We start from the raw sequence: 20700 nt of genomic DNA, 5'->3' as shown, positions 1-20700 counted from the left end.
GGCGGCCATGAGCAGGGCTGAAGCCGGAGACAGGCCCCGCAGACAGTGAGCGGCGGTGCCCGCCCGTCCCGGGACCAGGGCTCAGGACGGAGACAGAGCTGGGGGCCGCGGTGCTGTGGGTGGAATGGGGCCCTGTCTCCTGACACTCTCTGGGCCCCGGGGCGGCCTGAACCTCACCGGCTGCAGCTTCCCGCGCATGAAGGCAGGGAGCCTGGCACCTCACAGCGACACCGACACGTAGCAGGTCGCGGGGTCACGGAGGCCTCAGGAAACGCCCATCACTCCCACCCGCTGTGTGGCCCCCTCCCACCCTGAGCCCCTCAAACACAGCAACACAGCACCGTCACCCCAGGGCAGAGCACCAGCCTCCCATGCCCGGAAAGGCCAGGCAGCCCAGAGACGCTGAGTTCGAGTTCACCCACTTTATGAGGCCATCTTCCAGGTAGACGTCGGCGTAGAAGGACTGGTCATCGTTGACAATGCGCCCGCCTTTGATGAGGAGCCGGTCACTCTGAAAGGCGAAACAGAGGGGCCGGGTCAGTGGAGGGAAGCACGGAGGGGCGGCTGTCATCTTCAATACCAAGAATGTCCAAAACTCTTTAAAGCAAGGTTGGGGCATTGAGGGCTGGGTGTGGTACCTGGAACCCCAGCTACTCTGGAGGTAGAGATTGGGGGGGATCATGGTTCAAGGCTAGACCATGGAAAAATTGCAGGAAAAAAACATCAGTGAGACTCCATCTCAACTAACAAACCTGCTGTGTGTGGTCGACTATACCTGCAATCCCAGCTATACAGGAAGTCGCAGGAAGACCATAGGGAGGCCCACCCCCAGGCCATGTTCAAGACCCTAACCCCCAAATCACTAAAACAAAACAGGCCTGAGGTGTGGCTCAAGTGGTAGAGCAATGCCTCCTTTCTCCCTTTCAAATGCTTTTTGGTTTTGCTATTTTTAAAACAAATCCCAAACAGTGTACCATCCCACCTATACGCTGTTCAGGGCACATCTGTAACCACGGAGGGCTGTGTCCATAAACAGCAACTGTGCAGATCAGTGCAGAGTCGCCAAGAGCCTAAACGCACTGTGCAGATCAGTGCAGAGTCACCAAGAGCCTAAACACACTGTGCAGATCAGTGCAGAGTCACCAAGAGCCTAAACACACTGTGCAGATCAGTGCAGAGTCACCAAGAGCCTAAACACAGAGCTACCACAGAGTCCTGCTGTGTCCCCGGGCAGGCATCCAAAGGAATGCATGAACATGCAAGTGAGAGCCGGACACCCAGGCTGATGGCGGCACATGAACAATACCAAGACAGAGAAGCAGCCGAGGGACCCCAACCGCAGACTACAGAAAGAGAACGTGATACACTCATGCAGCGGAGTATTACTCAGCCATAAAGAAGAATGAAAGTGTGTCATCTGCAGGGAAATGGATGGATCTGGAGATCACTGTGTGAAGCAGGAGGCCAGACTCAGATGCTTTTTCACTCAGATGTAGAATCCAGACTTAAAAAAAAAATTACCCTGAGGCATGATTGTAAATGGGGGTCTGTCTGTGGGGGCACTTGTAGGGGCTGGGAGAAGAGAGATGTGAATACTAGAAAAATACAGGACTGTATATGTATGTATGAAAACAACAATAAAACTCCAGCAAAAAATATTGAGAAGCCGGGCACCAGTGGCTCACACCTGTCATCCTAGCTACTCAGGAGGCTGAGATCTGTGAGGATCGAGGTTTGAAGCCAGCCTGGGCAGGAAAGTCATGAGACTCTCAGCTGTGGCTCGACTGGCAGAGCCTGGCAGAGCACTGCTAGCCTGGAGAGAAAAGGCCAACTGAGAGCACAGACACCAAGATCGAGGCCCAGTCTGAGGAAGTGAGGTAGAGGATGGAGGGAGGGAGGGAGGGAGGGAGGGAGGGAGGGAAGGGGGGGAGGGAGACTTCCAGCTCAGTCCCAGTGACACTTCCTGTAGCTGTGACTCCAGGGCTGCCACCTCTCCAGCCTCTTCTCACATTGCCCGGCCTTGGCTGAGTAATGACTCGGCTCCAACCCAGCCTGGGTCAGGAGATGTCAGAGTCGTTGCTTTGCTCTTGGGACTCTCTGAAGTTTGACATGTCGTGGGGGGGGAGGGGGGAGAGGGGTAATGGGGGCTGGGGGAGGTGAAGAGGCTGAACCATGTTTGGGTGGGTAGGGATAGCTCAGACCTAGAGAGCAAGTGAACACAAGCAGACCAAAGGGTCGCAAGGGGAATCAGCCAGGAGGGCGAATGGCAGGAAGCTCAGCAGGGGACAGCAGGGATGAGGCAGGCATGGAGGCCAGTAACGGGTCCGCTGGACCGGCCCCCACTGGGCAGCTGGAGGAGGACCCCATCACTGGGCAGCTGGAGGATCCCAGGGAAGTAGAAAAGCACTGCAGAGGGTCCTGGGCCACGGTGCCACGCCTCCACTGTGAGAGGCAGACAAGCAGGAGCAGGCCAAGGGTAAGCCAAGCAAGGAACTGGAAACTTCCTGAGCCAAAATGGACCGTGCCACGCAGCTCAGCCCCCAGTGAGGTCTGGCATCGGGACTGTTGCCTGCAGAGTGAAGCCAAGGCCAGCCAAAGCCCCACTCTCATGGCAGAGTACATGCCCTCGCTTCCTGCAGTTCTACCCAGTGTCTGTCCTCTGAGCCCCGCATGGAGCCCACATCCATCACCTGCAGGAGATCCTCAGGATAGGTCCCAGGGAAGCTGGTTGAACCTCCTTCTGAAGTGAAGGGAGGAGCAAACCCACTGGGGAGCCTAACCCCACACAGGCGACCAATGTAAGAGGATCAGAGACATCCATGCTAGGGGACCATGCAGAAGCAGGCAGGCAAAGGAGAAAGATTATTACAAGGTTTATTAGAGGAGCCATATTTCCCCCAAGATGGAGCACATGACCTCCATCACCATCCTGGTAGCAGGAGGATCGAGGGAAGATCCATGCTGCTCCTCGCTGTTTTCATTGCACCTCTTGCAGTACAGCCCACAGACCGTGTAGTTACAATTGTGGCTAACACACAGCCTTCCCATGATTCCAAGCTCTCACGTGTCACCCACTGGCTCACAAGGCATACCTCCCCTCGGACCAACAGCGCACTGAATGCAGTAGTGGCCCCAGAGTCTGACCTGCAGTGTTCTTGGTCAATGTCAGCTCCACAGCAGCAGGACTTGGTTTTTCTGATGCTGTGTCGTAGGCCCTGGAAATAGCCTGATGAGGAGGTGGATGGATGGACGGGCAGATGCACACTATGGGTGGATGACTGGATGGCAGGATGGATATATTGGAAAATGGATGGAGACCACATATATGTGCACACCAGAGGGAAACTAGGAGGATGACACAGAACTAGAGGGAATCAGGGGAAAATATACAACAGCGGGACCCATCAGCTGCACTGGACATTGACCAAAATGAACCAAGCAACACAATGGCAGCGATGGGAGGGAGGGAACAAGTGGGAAAGAGGGAACAGCTGATGCTATGCAAAACAAACGAAATGTACATATCACCCACTGTGGAAGAAATAACTGTATTGCAAAGCTCATAGAACTTACAAATGTTATAGACCACGATAGACAATTTACCCCATGAAAGTTAGAATGTGTTTGTGACTTTAACTAAGCATCACTATCCCACAATACTGTAAAAGTTGGGAAATTATGTAACCACTTAATCACAATAAAGAATTTGAAAAAAAAAGAAAATGGATGAAGAGATGGATAAATTGATGGATGGCATGCAGGATGGACGGATGGCAGGATGGATAGATGGTTGATGGGTGGCAGGATGGATGGATGGGTGGCAGGATGAATGGATAAATGGGTGGCAGGCTGGATGGACAGATGATAGCAAGATGGCTAGATAGGCAGATAGACACCATGGGTGGTAGATTGACGGATGGATGGATGGCAAGATGGATGGATGGATGAATGGCAGGCAGGCAAGCAGGCAGGATGAAAGAATGGATGGGTGGATGGATGGATGGATGGACGGACGGACGGATAGATGACAGGACATAATGGAAGATGGATAGATGGCAAGTAGGAAGGTTGGCTGGGTAGAGTAAGAGAGGAATGAGTGGATGGTGAGTGAGTTCGTGAATGAATGTGTGGACAAATAGTCTGAATAGACAAGACTATCAATGTGGATGGACAGATGGATGGGTGAGTGGCTGACCTGGTTCCTGGAAGATGGATGAAGTGAGAGAACAGGGAGACACGTGACCGGCACACCCTGGCAGAAGGGTCTCTGGACTAGTCACTCAGGCCCAACAACGTGCCCCACAGCCCTGCCACAGAAGCCAGCAGTGCATTTCAGGAAGAGCCCGCCCCGAGCCCGCGGGGTTGCAGGACCGGGGAAGTGAGAGGCCCTGTACATCTGTGAAGCAGGGACAGCCAGGAGGGCAGGCTTCCCTGGTACCAGAAAGCAGGAAAACGTGCATCAAGGCAGCTGGTGCACGGCTCCCAAACCCAGCTACCCATGGCAGCAGTTAATAGCAGTTTGCCACACCCAGCCTGCCAGGGGTGTTCTGAAGCCCTGTGTTCAGGAAGCCAGCCCCAGCCTGCTGAGCACTTCTGGAGTCCAACAGAGGAGCTGGGCTGGTTTCCGGCCCCTTCCAGCTGCCAGGCACTGTGCAGGGCCACAGACAGCTCAAACTCTGGGTGTCTCGGGTGCCAATCCACTTCTGAGAAAATAAGCCCATACTTGGGCACAGGCTGATGCGACTTCCTCTTTATGTATTTACTTGGGGGGCCACCACTGGGATTTGAGTCAGGGCCTTGCCCTTGCTAGACAGATATTCCACCACTGAGCCAAGCCTCCAGGCATCTTTGGGCTGCTTAGTTTTTTAGATAGGGTCTGTTTTATGCCCCAGGCCAGCCTGGACTGTGACCCTCCTATTGGTGTGCTTCCCTGCATGACTGGAATGATAGGCGCATGCCATCAACACCAAACTAAGATGGGGGTCTTGTCCACTTTTTACTCTTGCCCAGGCTGGCCTCAAACCATAATCCTTTGATCTCCCCCCAACCTTGGACCGTCCTAGTAATTTTTGGGGCGCACTTGGAATTAAATCCAGGGCCTCACACGTACTAGGTAAGCACTCTACCACTTGAGCCACCCCATGCGGAACGATGCAGGGGTTGGAAGGTAAGGAGGTAAGTGGGCAGGCAAGCTGGAAGCAGTTCCTTTTTAGCTTTTATCTTCATTTTGGATAACTCTGCTCAGGCTGGTCTTGACCTTGAGAGCCTCCTGCCTCTATCTCCCAAGTAGCAGAATTACAGGCGTGCCTCTTTTAGTTTCCACAAAATAAAGTAACTACACTTATTGAAATCTTATTTTCTTATTTTTTTAACTTATTTTCACAGTGCTGGGAATCAAAGCCAGGGCCAAGACACACTAGGCAAACATTCTACATTTCTGAGCCCCAAGTTCATACATCGAAAAGAAAAGATCAAGTCAGGACCAGTGGCTCACACCTGTAATCCAGCTACTCAGGAGGCTGACATGTGAGGATCACAGTCAAGTCCAGCCGAGCATGAAACTCTATGAGACTCTTACCTCCAAATAACCACCAGAAAACTGGCAGTGGAGCTGTGGCTCAAAGCGGCAGAGCACTAGCCTTGAGCAACAAGCTCAGGGCTAGTGCCCAGGCAGGAGTTCAAGCCCCAAAATCAAAACAAAAAAGAAAAGAAAAGCACACCCGCCACTGTCCTCTCACAGGACAGCTGGGAGAGGAGCAAACAGCTAGCCAACGCAGCCCATGTGGCTGGGCTCTGGACACACATCACCATTTGTATGCCTCAAAGCAATGAAAACCGCTCATGAAAAGCTCAAAAAAAAAAAGTAAAGGCTAATTTAATAATAGGCCAGAGACTGCCAGCCAGCTCATTTCATGATGAAGCAACAACAGGAGAATTATCCACAGCCTGGCTGTGTCTTCGCATCAGTGTGGCAAAGAGACAATGTCCAGACGCAGAGAGGGCCCGGCTCTGGTCTACTCGTCCCGAGTGACTGGCTTTCCACACCTGCCTGTCACCCAATGCAACGTAGACAGTTGTCACATTGTGTCACTTAGGGAGTAATGAATGAGAAGAAGAAAGCATCTGTACATTCGCTGGCCACGGTCGGTCGGTCGAATCTGGGTGTGGAACTCACACAGAACGACCAACTCTAGGGCCTCAGAGAGGGGAACCAGAAGGGACCCACAGGTGTCAGCCCTGGACACAGAGGCATCTGGGCTCTGAGAGATGGTCACGGAGGGGCTTTGTGCGTAGAAAACTCAGAAAGGCTTTCTTTATGTACTGGGGTCTGAAATTAGGGCCTTGTGCTTGCCAGGCAGGCTCTCTACCACAGATGGGTTTGCCCTGAGACCCGCACAGGAGCTCTGGAGCCGGAAGGTAACCACAGTCATGTTCTCCTCAAAGCTGGGATTTGTTAGCAAAAATAAAGGTGGGCACGGGGTGGGGGTGGGGGTCCACACCTGTAATTCTCACAACTCTACAGACTGGGATCTAAGAATCACAGTTTGAAGCCAACCTGGGAAGACAAATCCATGAGACTCTTACCTCCAGAGAGTCAGCAAAAAGCCAGAAGCGGAGCTGTGCCTCAAGTGATAGAACATCAGCCTTTTGTGAAAAAACCCAAGGAAGCATGAGAGATCCTGAGTTCAAGTCCTAATACTACTATGCATGTGCACATGCACGCACGCACGCAGGCACGCACGCACGCACGCACGCACACACACACAGGAAAATAAAGCTGTGTTCAAGTTCACAAAATGCATCCCTAAACTTTACATATGTATCCTCTGAACCAGAAATTTAATGCTGGGACTTTCTCCTCAGGAAAAATGTCCCCCAACAAGTGCAAAACTTGCATACAAGGATGTGATTCAGAATCAACTATGGTGGTACAGCCACACCGCCGACCGCCACACCGCCGACCACAGGTCCTTTGGCTACTCAAATATTGTCTAGGAAGTACTAAAGACAAACCGCAGGAGAAAATCGCCATGCCACGCCCTCCTCCCGGGAAGAACTCAAAGGGAGGCGATGCTGCTGACCATCACGGGCTACCCCACCAGAGCCAGTGGACGCTGGGGGCCCAGAGCTGTCCCCCAGCCCTCCCCTGCCTCCCCCAAGCAGAGGATCCTCGTGACCACAGCCCTGGGTGTTCTGCGTCTGCCAGAACGGGGAGCCAGCCAGGGAAGCCTCGGCGGGGACTCACGTGTGCTGAGCAGATGGAGGGGCAAGGAAAGAGAGTGGAAGAAATGAAGTTTGGAAACACGGAGGGGATGAGGAGGAGAGAGGGAGTGAGATGGCTATGATCATCAGAGAAGGAAAAGCAGACAAGGGAAGAGAGGAAAGAAATGAAGGAGGGAGGAGGGCAGCAAGGGTGGAAGGCGCAGACAGGAGCAGGCCCGGCCCTGCTCCCTCAGCCGGCCGCGCTCTCCCTGCCAGCCCCAACTGGGAGGAGGCGCTGTGCCAGGATGTCCTTGCTCTTCCCATGGGCTTTACAGGAGTTTGGGGGCTGTGCTTACAAAAAAAGACTCTTCAAAGCTTCAGGCATTCCCAACCACACATCAGCAGCAGGAAGAGCATTCACCTCCTGCTGGGGGACGAGGGGAGGTGGGGGTGTGGCCTGGGGAACGACTGGCTTCCGGTGGGCTTCCTGTCTACACTTGAGGACCGGTGAGGATCCCGAGGTGGCCCTCCCTCCGCGTGGCAGGAATGAAACTGTCTGTCCTCCCCGCACAGCAGGGAGACCAGAAGACCACTGCTGTCCGGTCCGAGGGTCCTCAGAGGTAAACAGGAGATGATGTCCTTACCAAACCTACACTTAGCCAAACCACTGGCCAAGCTACCCCAGCTATCAAGAAAACACCAGACACACAGAGCTGTCATTAGACCAGAGAGGCTGTGGCCATGCTGTCAAAGAAAATTCTAAAAATAAGAGCAGGAACGCCACAAAGCTGAAAAACAGGGAGAACTTTCCAGCAAAATGAACCACATCTCCCCAGACAAGGTGCTGGGAGCCCAGCAGACCTCAGACTGCTCTGGGGCTGCCTGGTCAAAAGCCAACCCAGATGCTTTGATCAGAATTTTTTTTCCCCAGCTGCAGGAACTGACATTGGACATCCCCGGAGAGTTCTGTATAAATGCTCGCAGCTCTTCCCGCCTCCCGCCCCTGCCGCGGCCCAAGGTGGGGGCCGTGCAGGTTTCCCTTATAGAAAGCCCACTCTTGCGACCCCGCGTCCAGTGCGTGGTGACAATCCCACCTCCCAGTGCTGCTCTATGGGGTTAAGCTCCAACGCGTGAAGTGCAGGGACAGTCCCGAAACATCAACACCTCAGGTCCAGAGCTTTCCCACGTCTTCTACGTGTTCTGACGATGTGGTCCTCACCGCCTCCCGCTGTGCCGGCCCCAGGCTGGCCCCCACACCTGTCTCCCTGCTGTCTACCTTGTCTCCGCCACAGGACAAGCCAGAGTGACCCTTCTGAGACAAACCGATCATGTCTCAACTCTTCTGAAAACCCTTCACTGCTGTCCCCTCCCGGGCCCCTCCAGGCTTGACCAGCCCTCCCCTGGCCTTGGTCTTCCACCTCTGTCCACTCACCCTCGGGCTCCCAGGGCTGTACAGCTTTGCCAGCGGCCTCCCTGCGGCCTGGGTCACCTGCCAGCCGGCTCTGCCCTCGGACCCCACCTCCCTACCACAGGCAGCATCCTCACTCCAACCACGGGGCTCCTTAGAGATCCCACAGCAACACTAGGGCTGCGCCGTGGGCCAGCAGCTGGCCAGCTCCTGGGAGACTGCGGATCCTTCCCTTGATGCCAGCACCACCACTAATCTCCACGCAACTCCTTAGCTCAGTAGTTTCTGGTGAGATCCGCCATCTCTGTAGAGATCCCCTGGCCTGTGGGTGGAGCTAGTCAGAGCGGCAGCCTCGCAGGGGTGCTTGGGTACATGTGCACACATTCCATATAACATCCCACATTATAGCCTGGGGTGGTGCCACACACAGCATGCCACTGCATGGAGAACACAGGAAGGAGGACCATGGTCAGAGGACAGATTTGGGCAAAATGGGAACCCCTGTCTGAAGAATAAAGTAAAACAGGCTGGGGTGCAGACCAGTGGTAGAGCACTGCTTAGCAAGTGCAAGGCCCTGAGTTCAAACCCTAGCACAATTAAAACAAAAAATCCAACCAGGCCCTGGGCTCACGCCTGAAATCCTAGCTGGGACCTGAGGACTGCAGTTCAGACAGCAAAGGCTGGGAGACTCATCTCTAATCAGTAACTCACAACAAAAGCTGGAAGTAGAGCTGTGGCTCACATGATAGACTAGCCTTGAGCACAAAGAAGCTCAGGGACAGTGCCCAGGCCCTGAGTTCAAGCCCCAGGCCTGGCACCAAAAAAAAAATTTAAAATCCCATATTCTATGTCCCATATCTGTGATCAGACCTTCAAAAAACCAATGGAGAGAAATTCCATTGCTTTTTATCAGCTTCTCAAAGAAGTCTAAACCAGTTTAAAGACCAGCACCCAATCGTTCAGATTGTATTTCCTATTGTTCTTGTTCTACATGTTCAAAAAAGGAAGGAAGAGAAGGAAGAAGGGAAAAGAGAAGGAGGAAGGGAAAGAAGGCAAGTCAAATCCAGACACAGAAATTGTGCTTGACTAGGAACGGAGGCGGGGGGCCATCTGGAAAATGAAGGCCTCAAAGAGCAGCTACTGAGAACGCCCAGGGGGAGGAGCACTCTGCATGAAGATGTGCCAAGAACAGAGCTGCCCCAGAGCCGTGAGCTCCCTGTCTCCAGAGAGCGAGAGGGTGTTTGGAATTCCCATACCAATGAGAAAGGGGACCCGGGAAAGAGGCAGGGACACGTGCTCTTTCCTGCCTCCTGAAATGCAAAACATGAAATACAAATCAAAGATGCAGAAAACTTTTACAAATGTCCCAAGGTCCTTTCCACTTTGAGAAGACAGGGATCAAACATTTGCTGAGATTTTAAGTGCGTAAGCCCTGAGGCCTTGGGAATCGCTTGACAAACCACACATGGCAGCATACTTTGGGGACAGAAGCCATTTCTTCCGAGGGAACCTGCTTGCTCCATGTGATTCTGCACCAAATCTTTCGGAGGAATCGATCCCAAGCTCTGCCCTCCGTCTTCCTTTGGTCACGCATGGTGACCCAGCTTGCCAGTGGAAAGTGTGTCTGAAATGTTTCTTTTCGGTGCGCAATACAGCGGAGCCCATAAATAAAGCAGATCTGCCCTCTCCTTGCGGCCAAAGCACCACTTTAGAAGCCCTTCATCTTCTTTTTTTTGCTTTGTGCTCCAAAAGCCCTTCATGCCACCCTCCAGCCCCTCCTGAATGAGAAGTTTACGATGTTGTGCACAGGCAGGGAGCTCGAGAAGGCAGGGGGAAGGCAGGCAGGGCTAAAGCCTCACTCTCCCAAGAAGGGGAGAAAGGCCCTCCTGAGCTGGACAGACCCTGCCCTGGGCCTCCTGTGCCCACCACCCAGTGGGAGCAGACAGGAGAGATGAAGAAGGATACTGTGTGGGAAAGCTCACCGCCTCCAGCCCTGGGAGGAATAACTCAGAGGTTGAGTAGAGAACCTGGTCCAGAAAAACACTCCAGTGCCCGGAGCACAGACCTGGGGAGGAGGTGGGGCTGCAACCACACCAGCCATCACCTCCTCCTCTCACCCGCCATGAAGCAGCCCAGCTCAGATCACCAGGGCCAATTTAGAGTTGTCTCTTCCCAGAGCAAAGCTGTGACTAATCATGGTATCTCTCCAGGCCAATCTGAGTCTCGTTCTTTCTGTGCTCAGGAAATACTTTCAGAGAGCAGAGAATTCTACAGTATTGAAGGTATTAAACACGGAACTCCACTGCCTCAGCAACCAAGACTATGCAATCTCCACCAGGGCTCCTTGTGGAGAATACTTCTCAATCCTACTGGTTTAGCCTTCAGCACCATGGTGCTGTCCACTGTGCTGACGGGTTCTATCCTATGGAAGAGAGGACAAGGGCCTGGGAAGATTCCTTTCTGTGGGCGGGACTTCTGCCCAGTGATAGCCGCTTCCTGCTCCTGAGTGTGAGTATACCACCTGACAGACAAGCCGTAGATTTGGTTGTAGCATAAATGAGCATTGCATGCTGGTCCAAAATTAGCAGCACAGCTGCACCAGCTCCAGCACATGGGCTGAGAGAGCCGCGGGCTGCAGAAAGCTTTTGCTGACCCAGTTTCTATACGACCCTTTGTCCTCGGTTCTCTATACCCAGCTGTTCTGTATTTCCAGCCCGTGGTTCTCTGTCTCTCTCTCTATTTCTAACGGTCCATCAACACACCTCAGTTCAAGGCTCACTCACAATTCCATTGCAACTTTTTCTCCCTCTCAACCCCTATACGTCTGACTGCGTGGGCTTCAGCTTGGCCAGTGATTACCAGCATCTCTCACATGCCAGATCTCTCCCATTTACCCCTCGTATCTCCCGACCAGGACAGATTGGGCTTTGGAGCTTGGTCACATGACTCGCTTTGGCTGGGAGACTAGGAGCAGATTTAAAACCCTCCACGTTGGAGGGAAGGCATCCAGGTTGGTGCCCTGCTGTTCCTTCAGCCTGGGTCTCTGTGTGAGGAGCCACACAGAGCAGCTCACCAGCCACGTGGCTAAGACTGGAGGGGCGTGTGCCAAGGCCCAGAGCTGACCGGTGCCCCACCCCAAGATTAACAATGGCATCCTGAGTTCTTACCAGGCGCAGGCTCTGTGTGCTTGTCAGTCCCATCTCACACAGAGCCAGAGACAGATGCAGGGAATCCAAGCAGCTCACCCAGACTGCACACCAGGCATATGAATCCAACCCCAGCTGGTCTGATCTCAGAACCCTTCTTACCTGCCTCTTCCAGCACACCATCTCCTTTACAAACTTCCAGCAGCTTCCAGTTGCCCACAGAAAGAATTCCAGCAACTTGTAACAGACTCACAGGAGCCAACTCTGGCTATAAAGGAACCTGAGGCTCAGGAAGAGGGACTGGCCCCAGATCAGAGGCAGGAAGGAAAGCCCCGAGAAGCCCTGTGTCTTCCTGTGGCCTCCAAAGCTGTGGCTCTCTTCCAAAGTCCTGCAGAGCCCACACCCACATTCACCCACGCAAATTTCTCAAGTGCTGGCCTTCAGGCGCTCTGGGTCACGTCTGCCCTCCTCCCCCCCTCCCCTCCCCTGGCCCTGGTCTCATCCAGCCTTCCCATCTGCTCTGGGTGCTCTTCCCTTCGCTCCAGCTGCCAGCCCCAACCAGGCTGCCTCCAGGCTCACACTTCCAGCCAACGCCGAGTCCTCTCCAGAGCTGGACGCCTGTGCCCACATCCATGCACCTGCACCTGGCCACTTGCAGGGCACTCCACTGCCCTGAATGCGGCCAGTCTGTAGCTAATACCTTCTCGCTAGCCAAAACTAGCTCCCTTTCCCCAAAAAGAGCCTGTGCTTGAAGAAAGGAACTACAACCAGGCACGCTCGTGTGTCATCCTGCATGTGAATAAGCCTTGACCAGGTTCATCATGGGAAGCCTGGGTTCAGGACCAGCTGTGCTGTGGAAGATGTTGTGGCTCAGGACCACTTGTGTCCCTCTGAAACTCTGAATCATAATCTCATTGACATCAAGTGCTTTTCTTATTAGAGTATGCCTCCCCTGCGCTTCTGTGAGTGTCTGGCCTGGAGGGCAGAAGCTCGGCACCCACATCCCTCCTAGCCTCTGCCCGGCCCAGCACTGAGCCACAGGCACGTTGGTTCTCTGCTCTGCCTAGATCCTCAGCTCCCTCCCATCCGTAGCTGACTTCCAGCTGATGTCACAACACACATGGTGAATCGTGCCACCGTGGGCGTCTCAGATCCTTTGTGTAAAGCAAGGAATCACTGAACATCTCCACCAGACGCAGTGTCACCCGTGGGAGAAGCTCCGCGTGGGGAGGGCTATGGGTTTGCACATCAGCACAATTCAGCCCCATGTCTCTCACCTGACGCTTTCTTCCCCCAACTACTTCCACTGTTTGAACACACACATATGTATCATACACTCACACACAGCACCCTACACTCACACACATCACAATACAAATACAAATACACACACACACACACACACACACACACACACACACACACGGTCACCCCCAATTCCCTCCCCCGACAAGCATAGTGATTTTCTCAGCAGACAGAGCAGCCCACGTGCTCTCCGTACTCCAACAGAAACTTGAACATGAACCCTTCATCTACGGTCCAGTGAGAGAACCCTGGCACGCTGCCAAACACCTGTGAACCTCAGTGTACTCTTTAGGGCTGCCTTGCTGCAGTGCTGGTCTGAGGACCAAGTGGGACGTAAAGGAAGCCATGCTGAATGCCAGGACCAGAGCAAAGGCACACACACACAATCCCACTCACAAGGGTTTATTTTAATAATAACCACACAACCACGGTGGTGGGCGCCTTGACTGCCCCCCATACACACATGCACCAATGAGCAAGCAGGTTTTATGGGGAGCAGAGCCTTCTACAGGGCTAGGAGCCCAGGCCTTTGTTTGCTCAGAGCCACACCCAAGATGCTGCATTGGCTTCACACACACTAGGCCCTTAGAAACAGCCGAATTACTCCTGGGCTGCACTGTTCATTAAAAACCACACATGAAAGAGACCGCCATCAATACTTTAAACAGTCCTCGGGGGCAGAGCTAAGTGATTGCACATTTCCCCTGTTCTCTCTCCACCACGCTCATCCTTGAGATCAGTGATGGGGCTGAGACGGAGAGAAGAAAAGACGCCAACATCGTGACCACTGCAAGCAGCACGCACTCCCCATCCGGCCCTCCCGGCTCTGTCCACGCGGTGCCCATGTGGTGCCCTGCCAGATGCCCTTCCCCCTGCTCTGGTTCTCTGGTCTCCACCCCCCCCCCAGGGGTGTAGCAGGAGTGACTCCACACCCGCCGGGCAGGACCTGGGGCTGCAGGGGAGAGCTGTGCCCCTTCCCCTCCCCATGGCCCTTCTCCAGAGCCTGGGTCTGACCCAGGCAGCCAGAAACACAACCAGCATCTCCAGGGTTTGTTCTGACAGTACAGAGAGGCCACATGCCACACCCCTTTCCCACAGCACCCCCCCCCCAGGACCAGGCTGACAGTCCCTGTTTGGGTCTCCTCTCATGTTACCCACCACCCTTGGTGGCTCAGATATCAGCCTCGGCTAAACCTGCACCTCCTTCTCCCTCCTGCCTCCCCTGCAGCCCACAGCTCCCAGAGAGGACCAGGTGCTAATTACGGAGGCGTGGCAGCGGCGGGACACATCAGGGTGGCTTGTGAAGCCACCATGGCACTTCAGGGCAGGATCTGGTCCCTGACACAACATGTGCCCCTGTGTGGCTGAAGGGTCCTGGAAAAAAGCCCATGCCCCAGCTCGTCATCTCTGGCTTGTTCTTTTTGGCTGGTGTGAGCAACCTGGGCCAAATGAGTGCAAATGCCTGGAGGTCCTTCCAGAGGTGAAGGATGTGTCAGCCTCCCTGCTCTCAGGCCCACCGCAGCCTGCCCGCAGCTTCCTGCCCCTCCACCACCCTGTGCTCTGAATGCAGGACCAAGGCAGTGGGTGCTGGTGAGCCTTCCCGAGCCCAGGGTGGTACCTAGCATCCCTCCACGCTCTGCCAGGCTGGCCAAGGGTGCTCAGAGCCCTGGAGGAGACCCAGGGTCGTATCCCAGCCTTGGGCTCAAAGACACCAGAGCAGTGTGCACACCCAGGCCACGTGGTATAAAAGGCTGGGCAGAGAGCTGTGGTGCCACTGCGGTCCTCAAAGCCAGCCACGGCCCGGTAAAGCCCCCGGGACACTGGTGTCCTGAACGCAGGGACCCATGCTGGGCCCCTGGCCTCAACGATCTGGTCACGCACAGACCCCTGCGCCACCACCACCTGCCTCAGTGCTTCAGGAGAGCAGATTTGGGGGATCAAGACAAGGACCTGACCAAGCACCCCACCTTCCTTCCCCCAGTGCCTAGCCTGAAGCCACCACACGCCTTCCACAGACCCCTTAGCTGGCCAGTGTGCCCTCTGGGTGTCGGAAGGCAGTGTGAAGATGGCCTGGGCTCCTTTCCACCCCCAAGGGCCACGCCTGGTGTGAGAACTGTGTGCAGGTGTGAGCGCTGAGCGCAGGGAGGCCGAGACCGGGCCCAGGGCCCAGGGCCCCACCCCTGGCCCAGCACAGCCTCTGGAGGCCGTATGTCCAGTTTCTCCCTCAAGAGACCATGGCTGAGAGCAGTAAACCAAGGCAGCACCACACAGGGCAGGTGTGCACACAGGGCAGGTGTGCACGCCATCGGTGCCCCCTGCAGGTGAGTGGGCTGTCCCAGGCCCAGCCCAGACTCAGGAGCGCCTGCGCTGCACCCCTGGGGACCAGCCTAGGGGTCCGCGGGCTCTGACCTGTGGGGGACAGCCTTCCCGCCCACACAAAGCCCAGACCGGGCTCCTTTGTTTGCTGCCTGCGCGGGGCCTCGGAGCCCGCAGGCTGCGGTGGGGCCCCAACTCATCCACTCATCCACCCATCCACCCATCCACCCACCCACCCACCCTCCCACCCTCCCATCCACCCACCCACCCACCCACCCACCCAGCCACCCAGCCACCCACCCAGCCACCCAGCCACCCACCCATCCTCCCATCCACCCATCCACCCAGCCACCCACCCACCCATCCACCCATCCTCCCATCCTGGGAGCGGGCGGGGCCTCCATCATGGCGCTGACTCTCCTGACTCCAGACTCCGCCGGTCCAGGGGGAGCGCCGCCCTTCATTCCCCGCCTCCCTCCCTCCAGCTGCCAGGTGCCCCACCGAGCTGGGCCGCTCGCCAGCGGCGCTGCCCCCCCACCAGGCGGGAGGGACGGCTGGACCAGGCCCTCCCTCTTTTGTTCAGCCTGTGTCTTCGGGGGCCCCATCCCGAGGGGAAGGGTCCGCACGGACCGCCCCCCACCGCACACCCCGAGGGGGAGGGGTCCGCACGGACCCCCCCACCGCACACCCCGAGGGGGAGGGGTCCGCAGGACCCCCCCACACCGCACACCCCGAGGGGGAGGGTCCGCAGGACCCCCCCACACCGCACACCCCAGGGGGAGGGGGCCGCACGGACCCCCCCACCGCACACCCCAGGGGGAGGGGGCCGCACGGACCCCCCCACCGCACACCCCAGGGGGAGGGGGCCGCACGGACCCCCCAACACCGCACACCCCGAGGGGGAGGGGGCCGCACGGACCACCCCCACCGCACACGCTCGCGGGGAGACGCCCGAGCCCGCCCCGCCCCGCCCCGCCGAGCGCCCGCATTGTCCGGGAGGCTGGGGGAGGGCGCGGGGCGCGGCCGGCCCCGCCCCGCCCGCGGCGACGCAGGCAGCCGCCCGCGGCGCCCCCACCCCGGGATCCGGCCGGGACGGCGACCACCGCCCGCCACAAAGGGCCGCGGCGGCGGCGGGGCGGGGCGGGGCGGGCTCACCGTGATGTGCGGGATGCTCTTCTTGCCCTGGTAGGACATGGCTCCGCCGGCGCCGCCGCCCCGGCTCGCGCGGGCTCTGTCGGGGCCGCTCGGGCTCGCTGCTCTCCTCGGCCGCGGAGGACGGACGGACGAACGGAGGGACGCGGGGACGCACGGGAGGAGGGTGGGGATCGGCGCCCGCAGCTCCCCACGCGCGCGGCCGCCCGGCTGCTCGGCTGCGACGCCGCCCGGCGGGGAGGGGGCGGGCGGAGGGGAGGGGCGGGCGGAGGGGGAGGGGCTGCCCGCCGACGGCTCCTCCCGGCCTCGGCGGCGGCGGCGCCCGATTCGCCTCTCGCGGCCCGAACCTGGAAGCGCTTCCCGCCGACCGCAGCCCGCGCGCGCGCCCGAGCCCGGTCGGGCCTCCTTCCCGGGAAGGGGGGGGGGGGTGGGAAACGGGAGGAGAGAGGGTCTGGTTTTCGGGAAGCTTCTGAAAGGAAGAGACCCGCCCGGCACCGGGGCGCCCCGCCCTCCGCGCCCCCATTGGCCGGCCCCCACCCCGCCCCGGCGGCCCGGCGCCCCTCCCCACACCTCACTCACGCGCACTCACACCGCCACCGCTCCCGAGGTTCCAGCCCAGACAAAAGGTGGCCCAGGTCCCCAAACCCAGCCTCGAGGCCTCGTCCCCCTTCTGCCCCCACGGGAGCGGGGCCCCGCGCCCGGTCGGCGCCGCACAGTGGCCAGGCGCGGTGACCTGGGAGCAGCGCAGGTCCTGTGCTTGGCCAGGCCGCTGACACCAAGACAGGCGGGGGCCTGGCAGGGCAGGGGTCCCGCCTCAGCTCAGGGGCCGGTGATCTGGGTGTTTCTCCGGGGACACAGCTCGATGAGCTGCCCCGGGCGAGAACAAGGCGAGCGCCCCGGTGCGCGCCGCCGGCGCCGGGCAGGTGCGAACCCGCCCGGCCACGCGGCCGGCCACGCAAGCACCCTGGAGCTCCCCGCCGTCCGGACAGGTCAAGCCCGGAGTCGGGTCCCCCGCGCGCAGGAGAGCGCGGAGACCGGGCTCGCCCCTGGGGACGGCTGCACCTCCTCGGGGATGCTCGGGACTCCAGGAACATCCGGCCGGCATTTTCCCTTTTCTTTTCAGAAGGAAATGCAGGCTTCTCGGAGGTAACCCGTGACCCCTGCTGCCAAAGGCATTAGCTCTAGCTAGCGGCGTCTGGAAGCCAGATTTCTGCCCAGTTGGTGCCAGTGTCACTACACTCATTCATTCATTCGTTCGTTCGGGTCCTGCCCTGGGTCCTAAGCCACCGTTTACAGCCGGAAGCTGCAGGTGGGGCCCGGCTCCCACCCGACGCCCAGGCTCCCTTCCTGGGACCTAAGTCCTAGGCGCCAGCACCGGGCTTTCCCCCGGGGTCGGCGGGGGCGGGACCGCGTGCGAGCCGGAGGGAGGAGCCCAGCGGAGCGCGGCTCCCCGACCGGCGTCCCGGGTACAAAGCGCCGCAGCGGCTCGGCGTCCGGCCGCGGTGAGCGAGCAACGCGCATGCCCGGCAGAAACCCCTCCTCCCTCCCAGGAAGGAGCCCCGCGGGCTGGGGAGGGGCGCGAGCGCCGGGCCCGCCCCGGAACCCCAGCCCTCCGCTGCCCGCGCCGGGCCTGCGGTGTCGGCGGAGGAGGCGGCCCCTCCAAGGGGAAGGCGCCCCTTGGGCTCCCCAGGGCCCCAAGCCCCGCCCTTTGTCCAGCCTCTGAGAAACCAGGGGAAGGACAGAAGGGCCGGCCCGGGGAAGGGGCCTGGCGCACGAAGGCAAAGCGACCCCCCCCCGCCACGGCGCCACGCGCCACGGCCCGGAGCCCGCGTGGGGCGCGCTGCCCGGCAGACACGGCCTCGGGACGGCCCCGGGCCCGGCACAAAGCGCTCCCGGCCCCCCTGACAAGGCGCCTGTCCCGGAGAGGCCGCGGAGGCGCGGGGGGTCCGGCGGGCGATTCCCCGCGCAGGCCTGGGATTTGGGGGGGGGGGGGCCTGCGATCGAGCGGGGGGGGGGGAGGCCGAGCCACCAAGAAAGAGGGCTGGGAGGAGGACGGCGCAGGACCCCCGCCGCCCCGGCCCCGCCCGCAGCTCGGCCCGCGCTCGGATTCAGGACCTCGGAGAGCTCCGCGGCGCAGCGGCGCCGGCGCCCCCTCCGGGAAGCCCTCCCGGATGTCCATTCCCACCGAGCTCGGTCTCCCTCCGAGTTCGCTGGTTTTCTTTGCCGTCTCTGAGAGCGTTTAGGCCGGGGCCCACTAAGCGGATATGGTACGAGGGCTCCACGGCCAACCCTGCGTCAACGCGCCCGCCCTACCGGTATTCGCCGACAGTTCCCACGGTGAATCGGGGCCGGCTGGGCACTCGTGGAGGGCGGGGCCGACGGCTCCGCCGGGGCCGGGCAGGGCTGGGGCCGCGGCTCTGGCCCAGGCGGCTCCTCGGTGGTCCTGCGGCGCTCCGACTTCCGTCCCCGGACACCTGGCTCTGACCTCACCCCCTGCACCCCTCTTCCCCGCGTTCCCCGGCGGCCCCCAGCTCGGAGGGTCCAAGCCCCCGCCGCTGAGCTCCTCGGGTGGCCCCCACCCCCACTTTGGGGGGAAACAAAACCTTCGGGTCAAGGACGCTACGGAGACCCAGGTTCGAATCCCGGCCGTCCCCCCAACTTGCACGGCGGCGTCTTGCCGCGCGACTCTCGCGGGTAACCCTTGAAGATCCTACGAGGCGCGTGGACGGAGGGGCTCTAACCGCGCTCTAGGCCGAGTCCTTCCCGGCCGGAGGCGGGCAGGGTGGCTGCCCTGCCGCTACGGAGCGCGTCCGGACCGGGACCCCAGGTGAGGGCCACGGGCTCACTCCTCGGGGGGGAGGCCTGGGCGTCCTAAGGCCCCCCGGGGGGCCAACTTACTCCCCCGGTCACACCCTCACCCTCCCTCCCGCAGAGGAGACGGGCCCGGGCCCGGAAGGGTCTGGGCCGTGCACAACTCTGCTGGGCAGCCCGGCCCGGGCGCCCGACCTCTCTGAACCCCTTGATGGGGCCCCGCCCCCTCCCGCGTGCGGCCCACGCGCGCGCCCCGAGGGTACCTGGCCATTGTCCCGGCCGAGGGGCAGGTCGCGGGGCGCCGGGCAGCGGAGGTGCAGCGCGGGCGGGCGGTCCTCGCGCTCGCCGGGCGAGCTGACGGCCGAGCCCGAGGGCTCGCTCACGTCGCTGGCCGTGTCGTCGCTGCCGCCGGGCCCGGGCAGGCCCGAGGCGTCGGGCCGGCCGGCGCCGCGCGGCGTGCGCGCCGAGCCGCGGCGGCCCACGCTGTACGCGTCGAAGTCGATGGTCTTGTTCTCGTAGGCGCCCTCCACCGCGGCGAACATGCCGCCGTACTTCTGCCGCGGGGTCTGCGCCGCGCTCCCCGGCCGCGCCAGGTACACGGGCAGGTCGTCCTCCGTGTTCCACGCGCGCCGCCGGTCCGCCATGCCCGTCCGAGGCCGGCCGCCGCCGCCGCGCGCCGAGCTCCGCGCCTGAGTGCGGGGCCCGCGGCGGCCCAGGCGCGACTGCGGCCTGGGGAGGGAGGAGAGAGGGGCGGGCCGGAGGGAGGCGTCGAGGGGCGGGGCCTGGCGCCGGGGGCGGGGCCGAGGGCGGGGCCTCCCGGTCAGCACCTCCGCCTGCTACAAAGGACGGCGGGGCGGGGCGGGGCGGGGCGGGGCCGCGCTGGGGCGGGGCCCGGAGGACGGTGACGTCGGCGCGGAGCCGCAGCGCCGAGGGCGGGCAGCCGAACCGCAGTGCCCCGGACGCACCCCTCCTCCCCGCCCCCAGGACGCGCGCCGAGCGGGTGGTGGGAGCGGCGTGCATGACCACACACGCACACGCACGCACTGGCTCACACCCGCACCGTAGACAATTACAACCGGCACGTGAGCGGTGCACCGGCCCGCCAGTGCACGCACGCGCCAATGACGCACGCTCCCCCGGGACACCGGCTCCTTTACGCACCGCATTGCACACCCGTAGAGATTTGTGCGCGGCGCTGCAAGCCGCACACGCACACGCACACCCGAGGCCAGGCCTTCTCATTGTCCCCGACCCCAACCTCTAGCTGCACAGCCCGGGGAGGCAGCTTGCTTGGGCACGCCGCGCACTCGCTGCGCCCTGCTGAGGCCTGGCACCCGCACCGAGGTTGGGGACGGGGCC

The 20700-nt window shown here is 60.0% G+C and overlaps 1 protein-coding gene across 1 annotated transcript in view; it reads right to left on the bottom strand.

Moving 5' to 3' along the window:
* Positions 1–19985, bottom strand: part of Crmp1 (collapsin response mediator protein 1) — a 41439-nt gene extending 21454 nt beyond the window's left edge. The window contains exons 1-2 of the mRNA XM_042670285.1: positions 19605–19985; positions 423–511 (exon numbers count right to left, since the gene is read on the bottom strand). Of these exons, the coding sequence (XP_042526219.1) occupies positions 423–511; positions 19605–19985 (470 nt within the window). The remainder of the gene's footprint in view (positions 1–422; positions 512–19604) is intronic.
* Positions 19986–20700: the final 715 nt, after the last annotated feature.

Source organism: Dipodomys spectabilis, unplaced genomic scaffold (genome assembly GCF_019054845.1).
Source record: "Dipodomys spectabilis isolate Male_0828 unplaced genomic scaffold, ASM1905484v1 ptg000532l, whole genome shotgun sequence".
Classification (NCBI taxonomy): domain Eukaryota; kingdom Metazoa; phylum Chordata; class Mammalia; order Rodentia; family Heteromyidae; genus Dipodomys; species Dipodomys spectabilis.
Note: the sequence above shows the minus strand (reverse complement) of the source record. Positions and strands in the feature narration are given on the sequence as shown.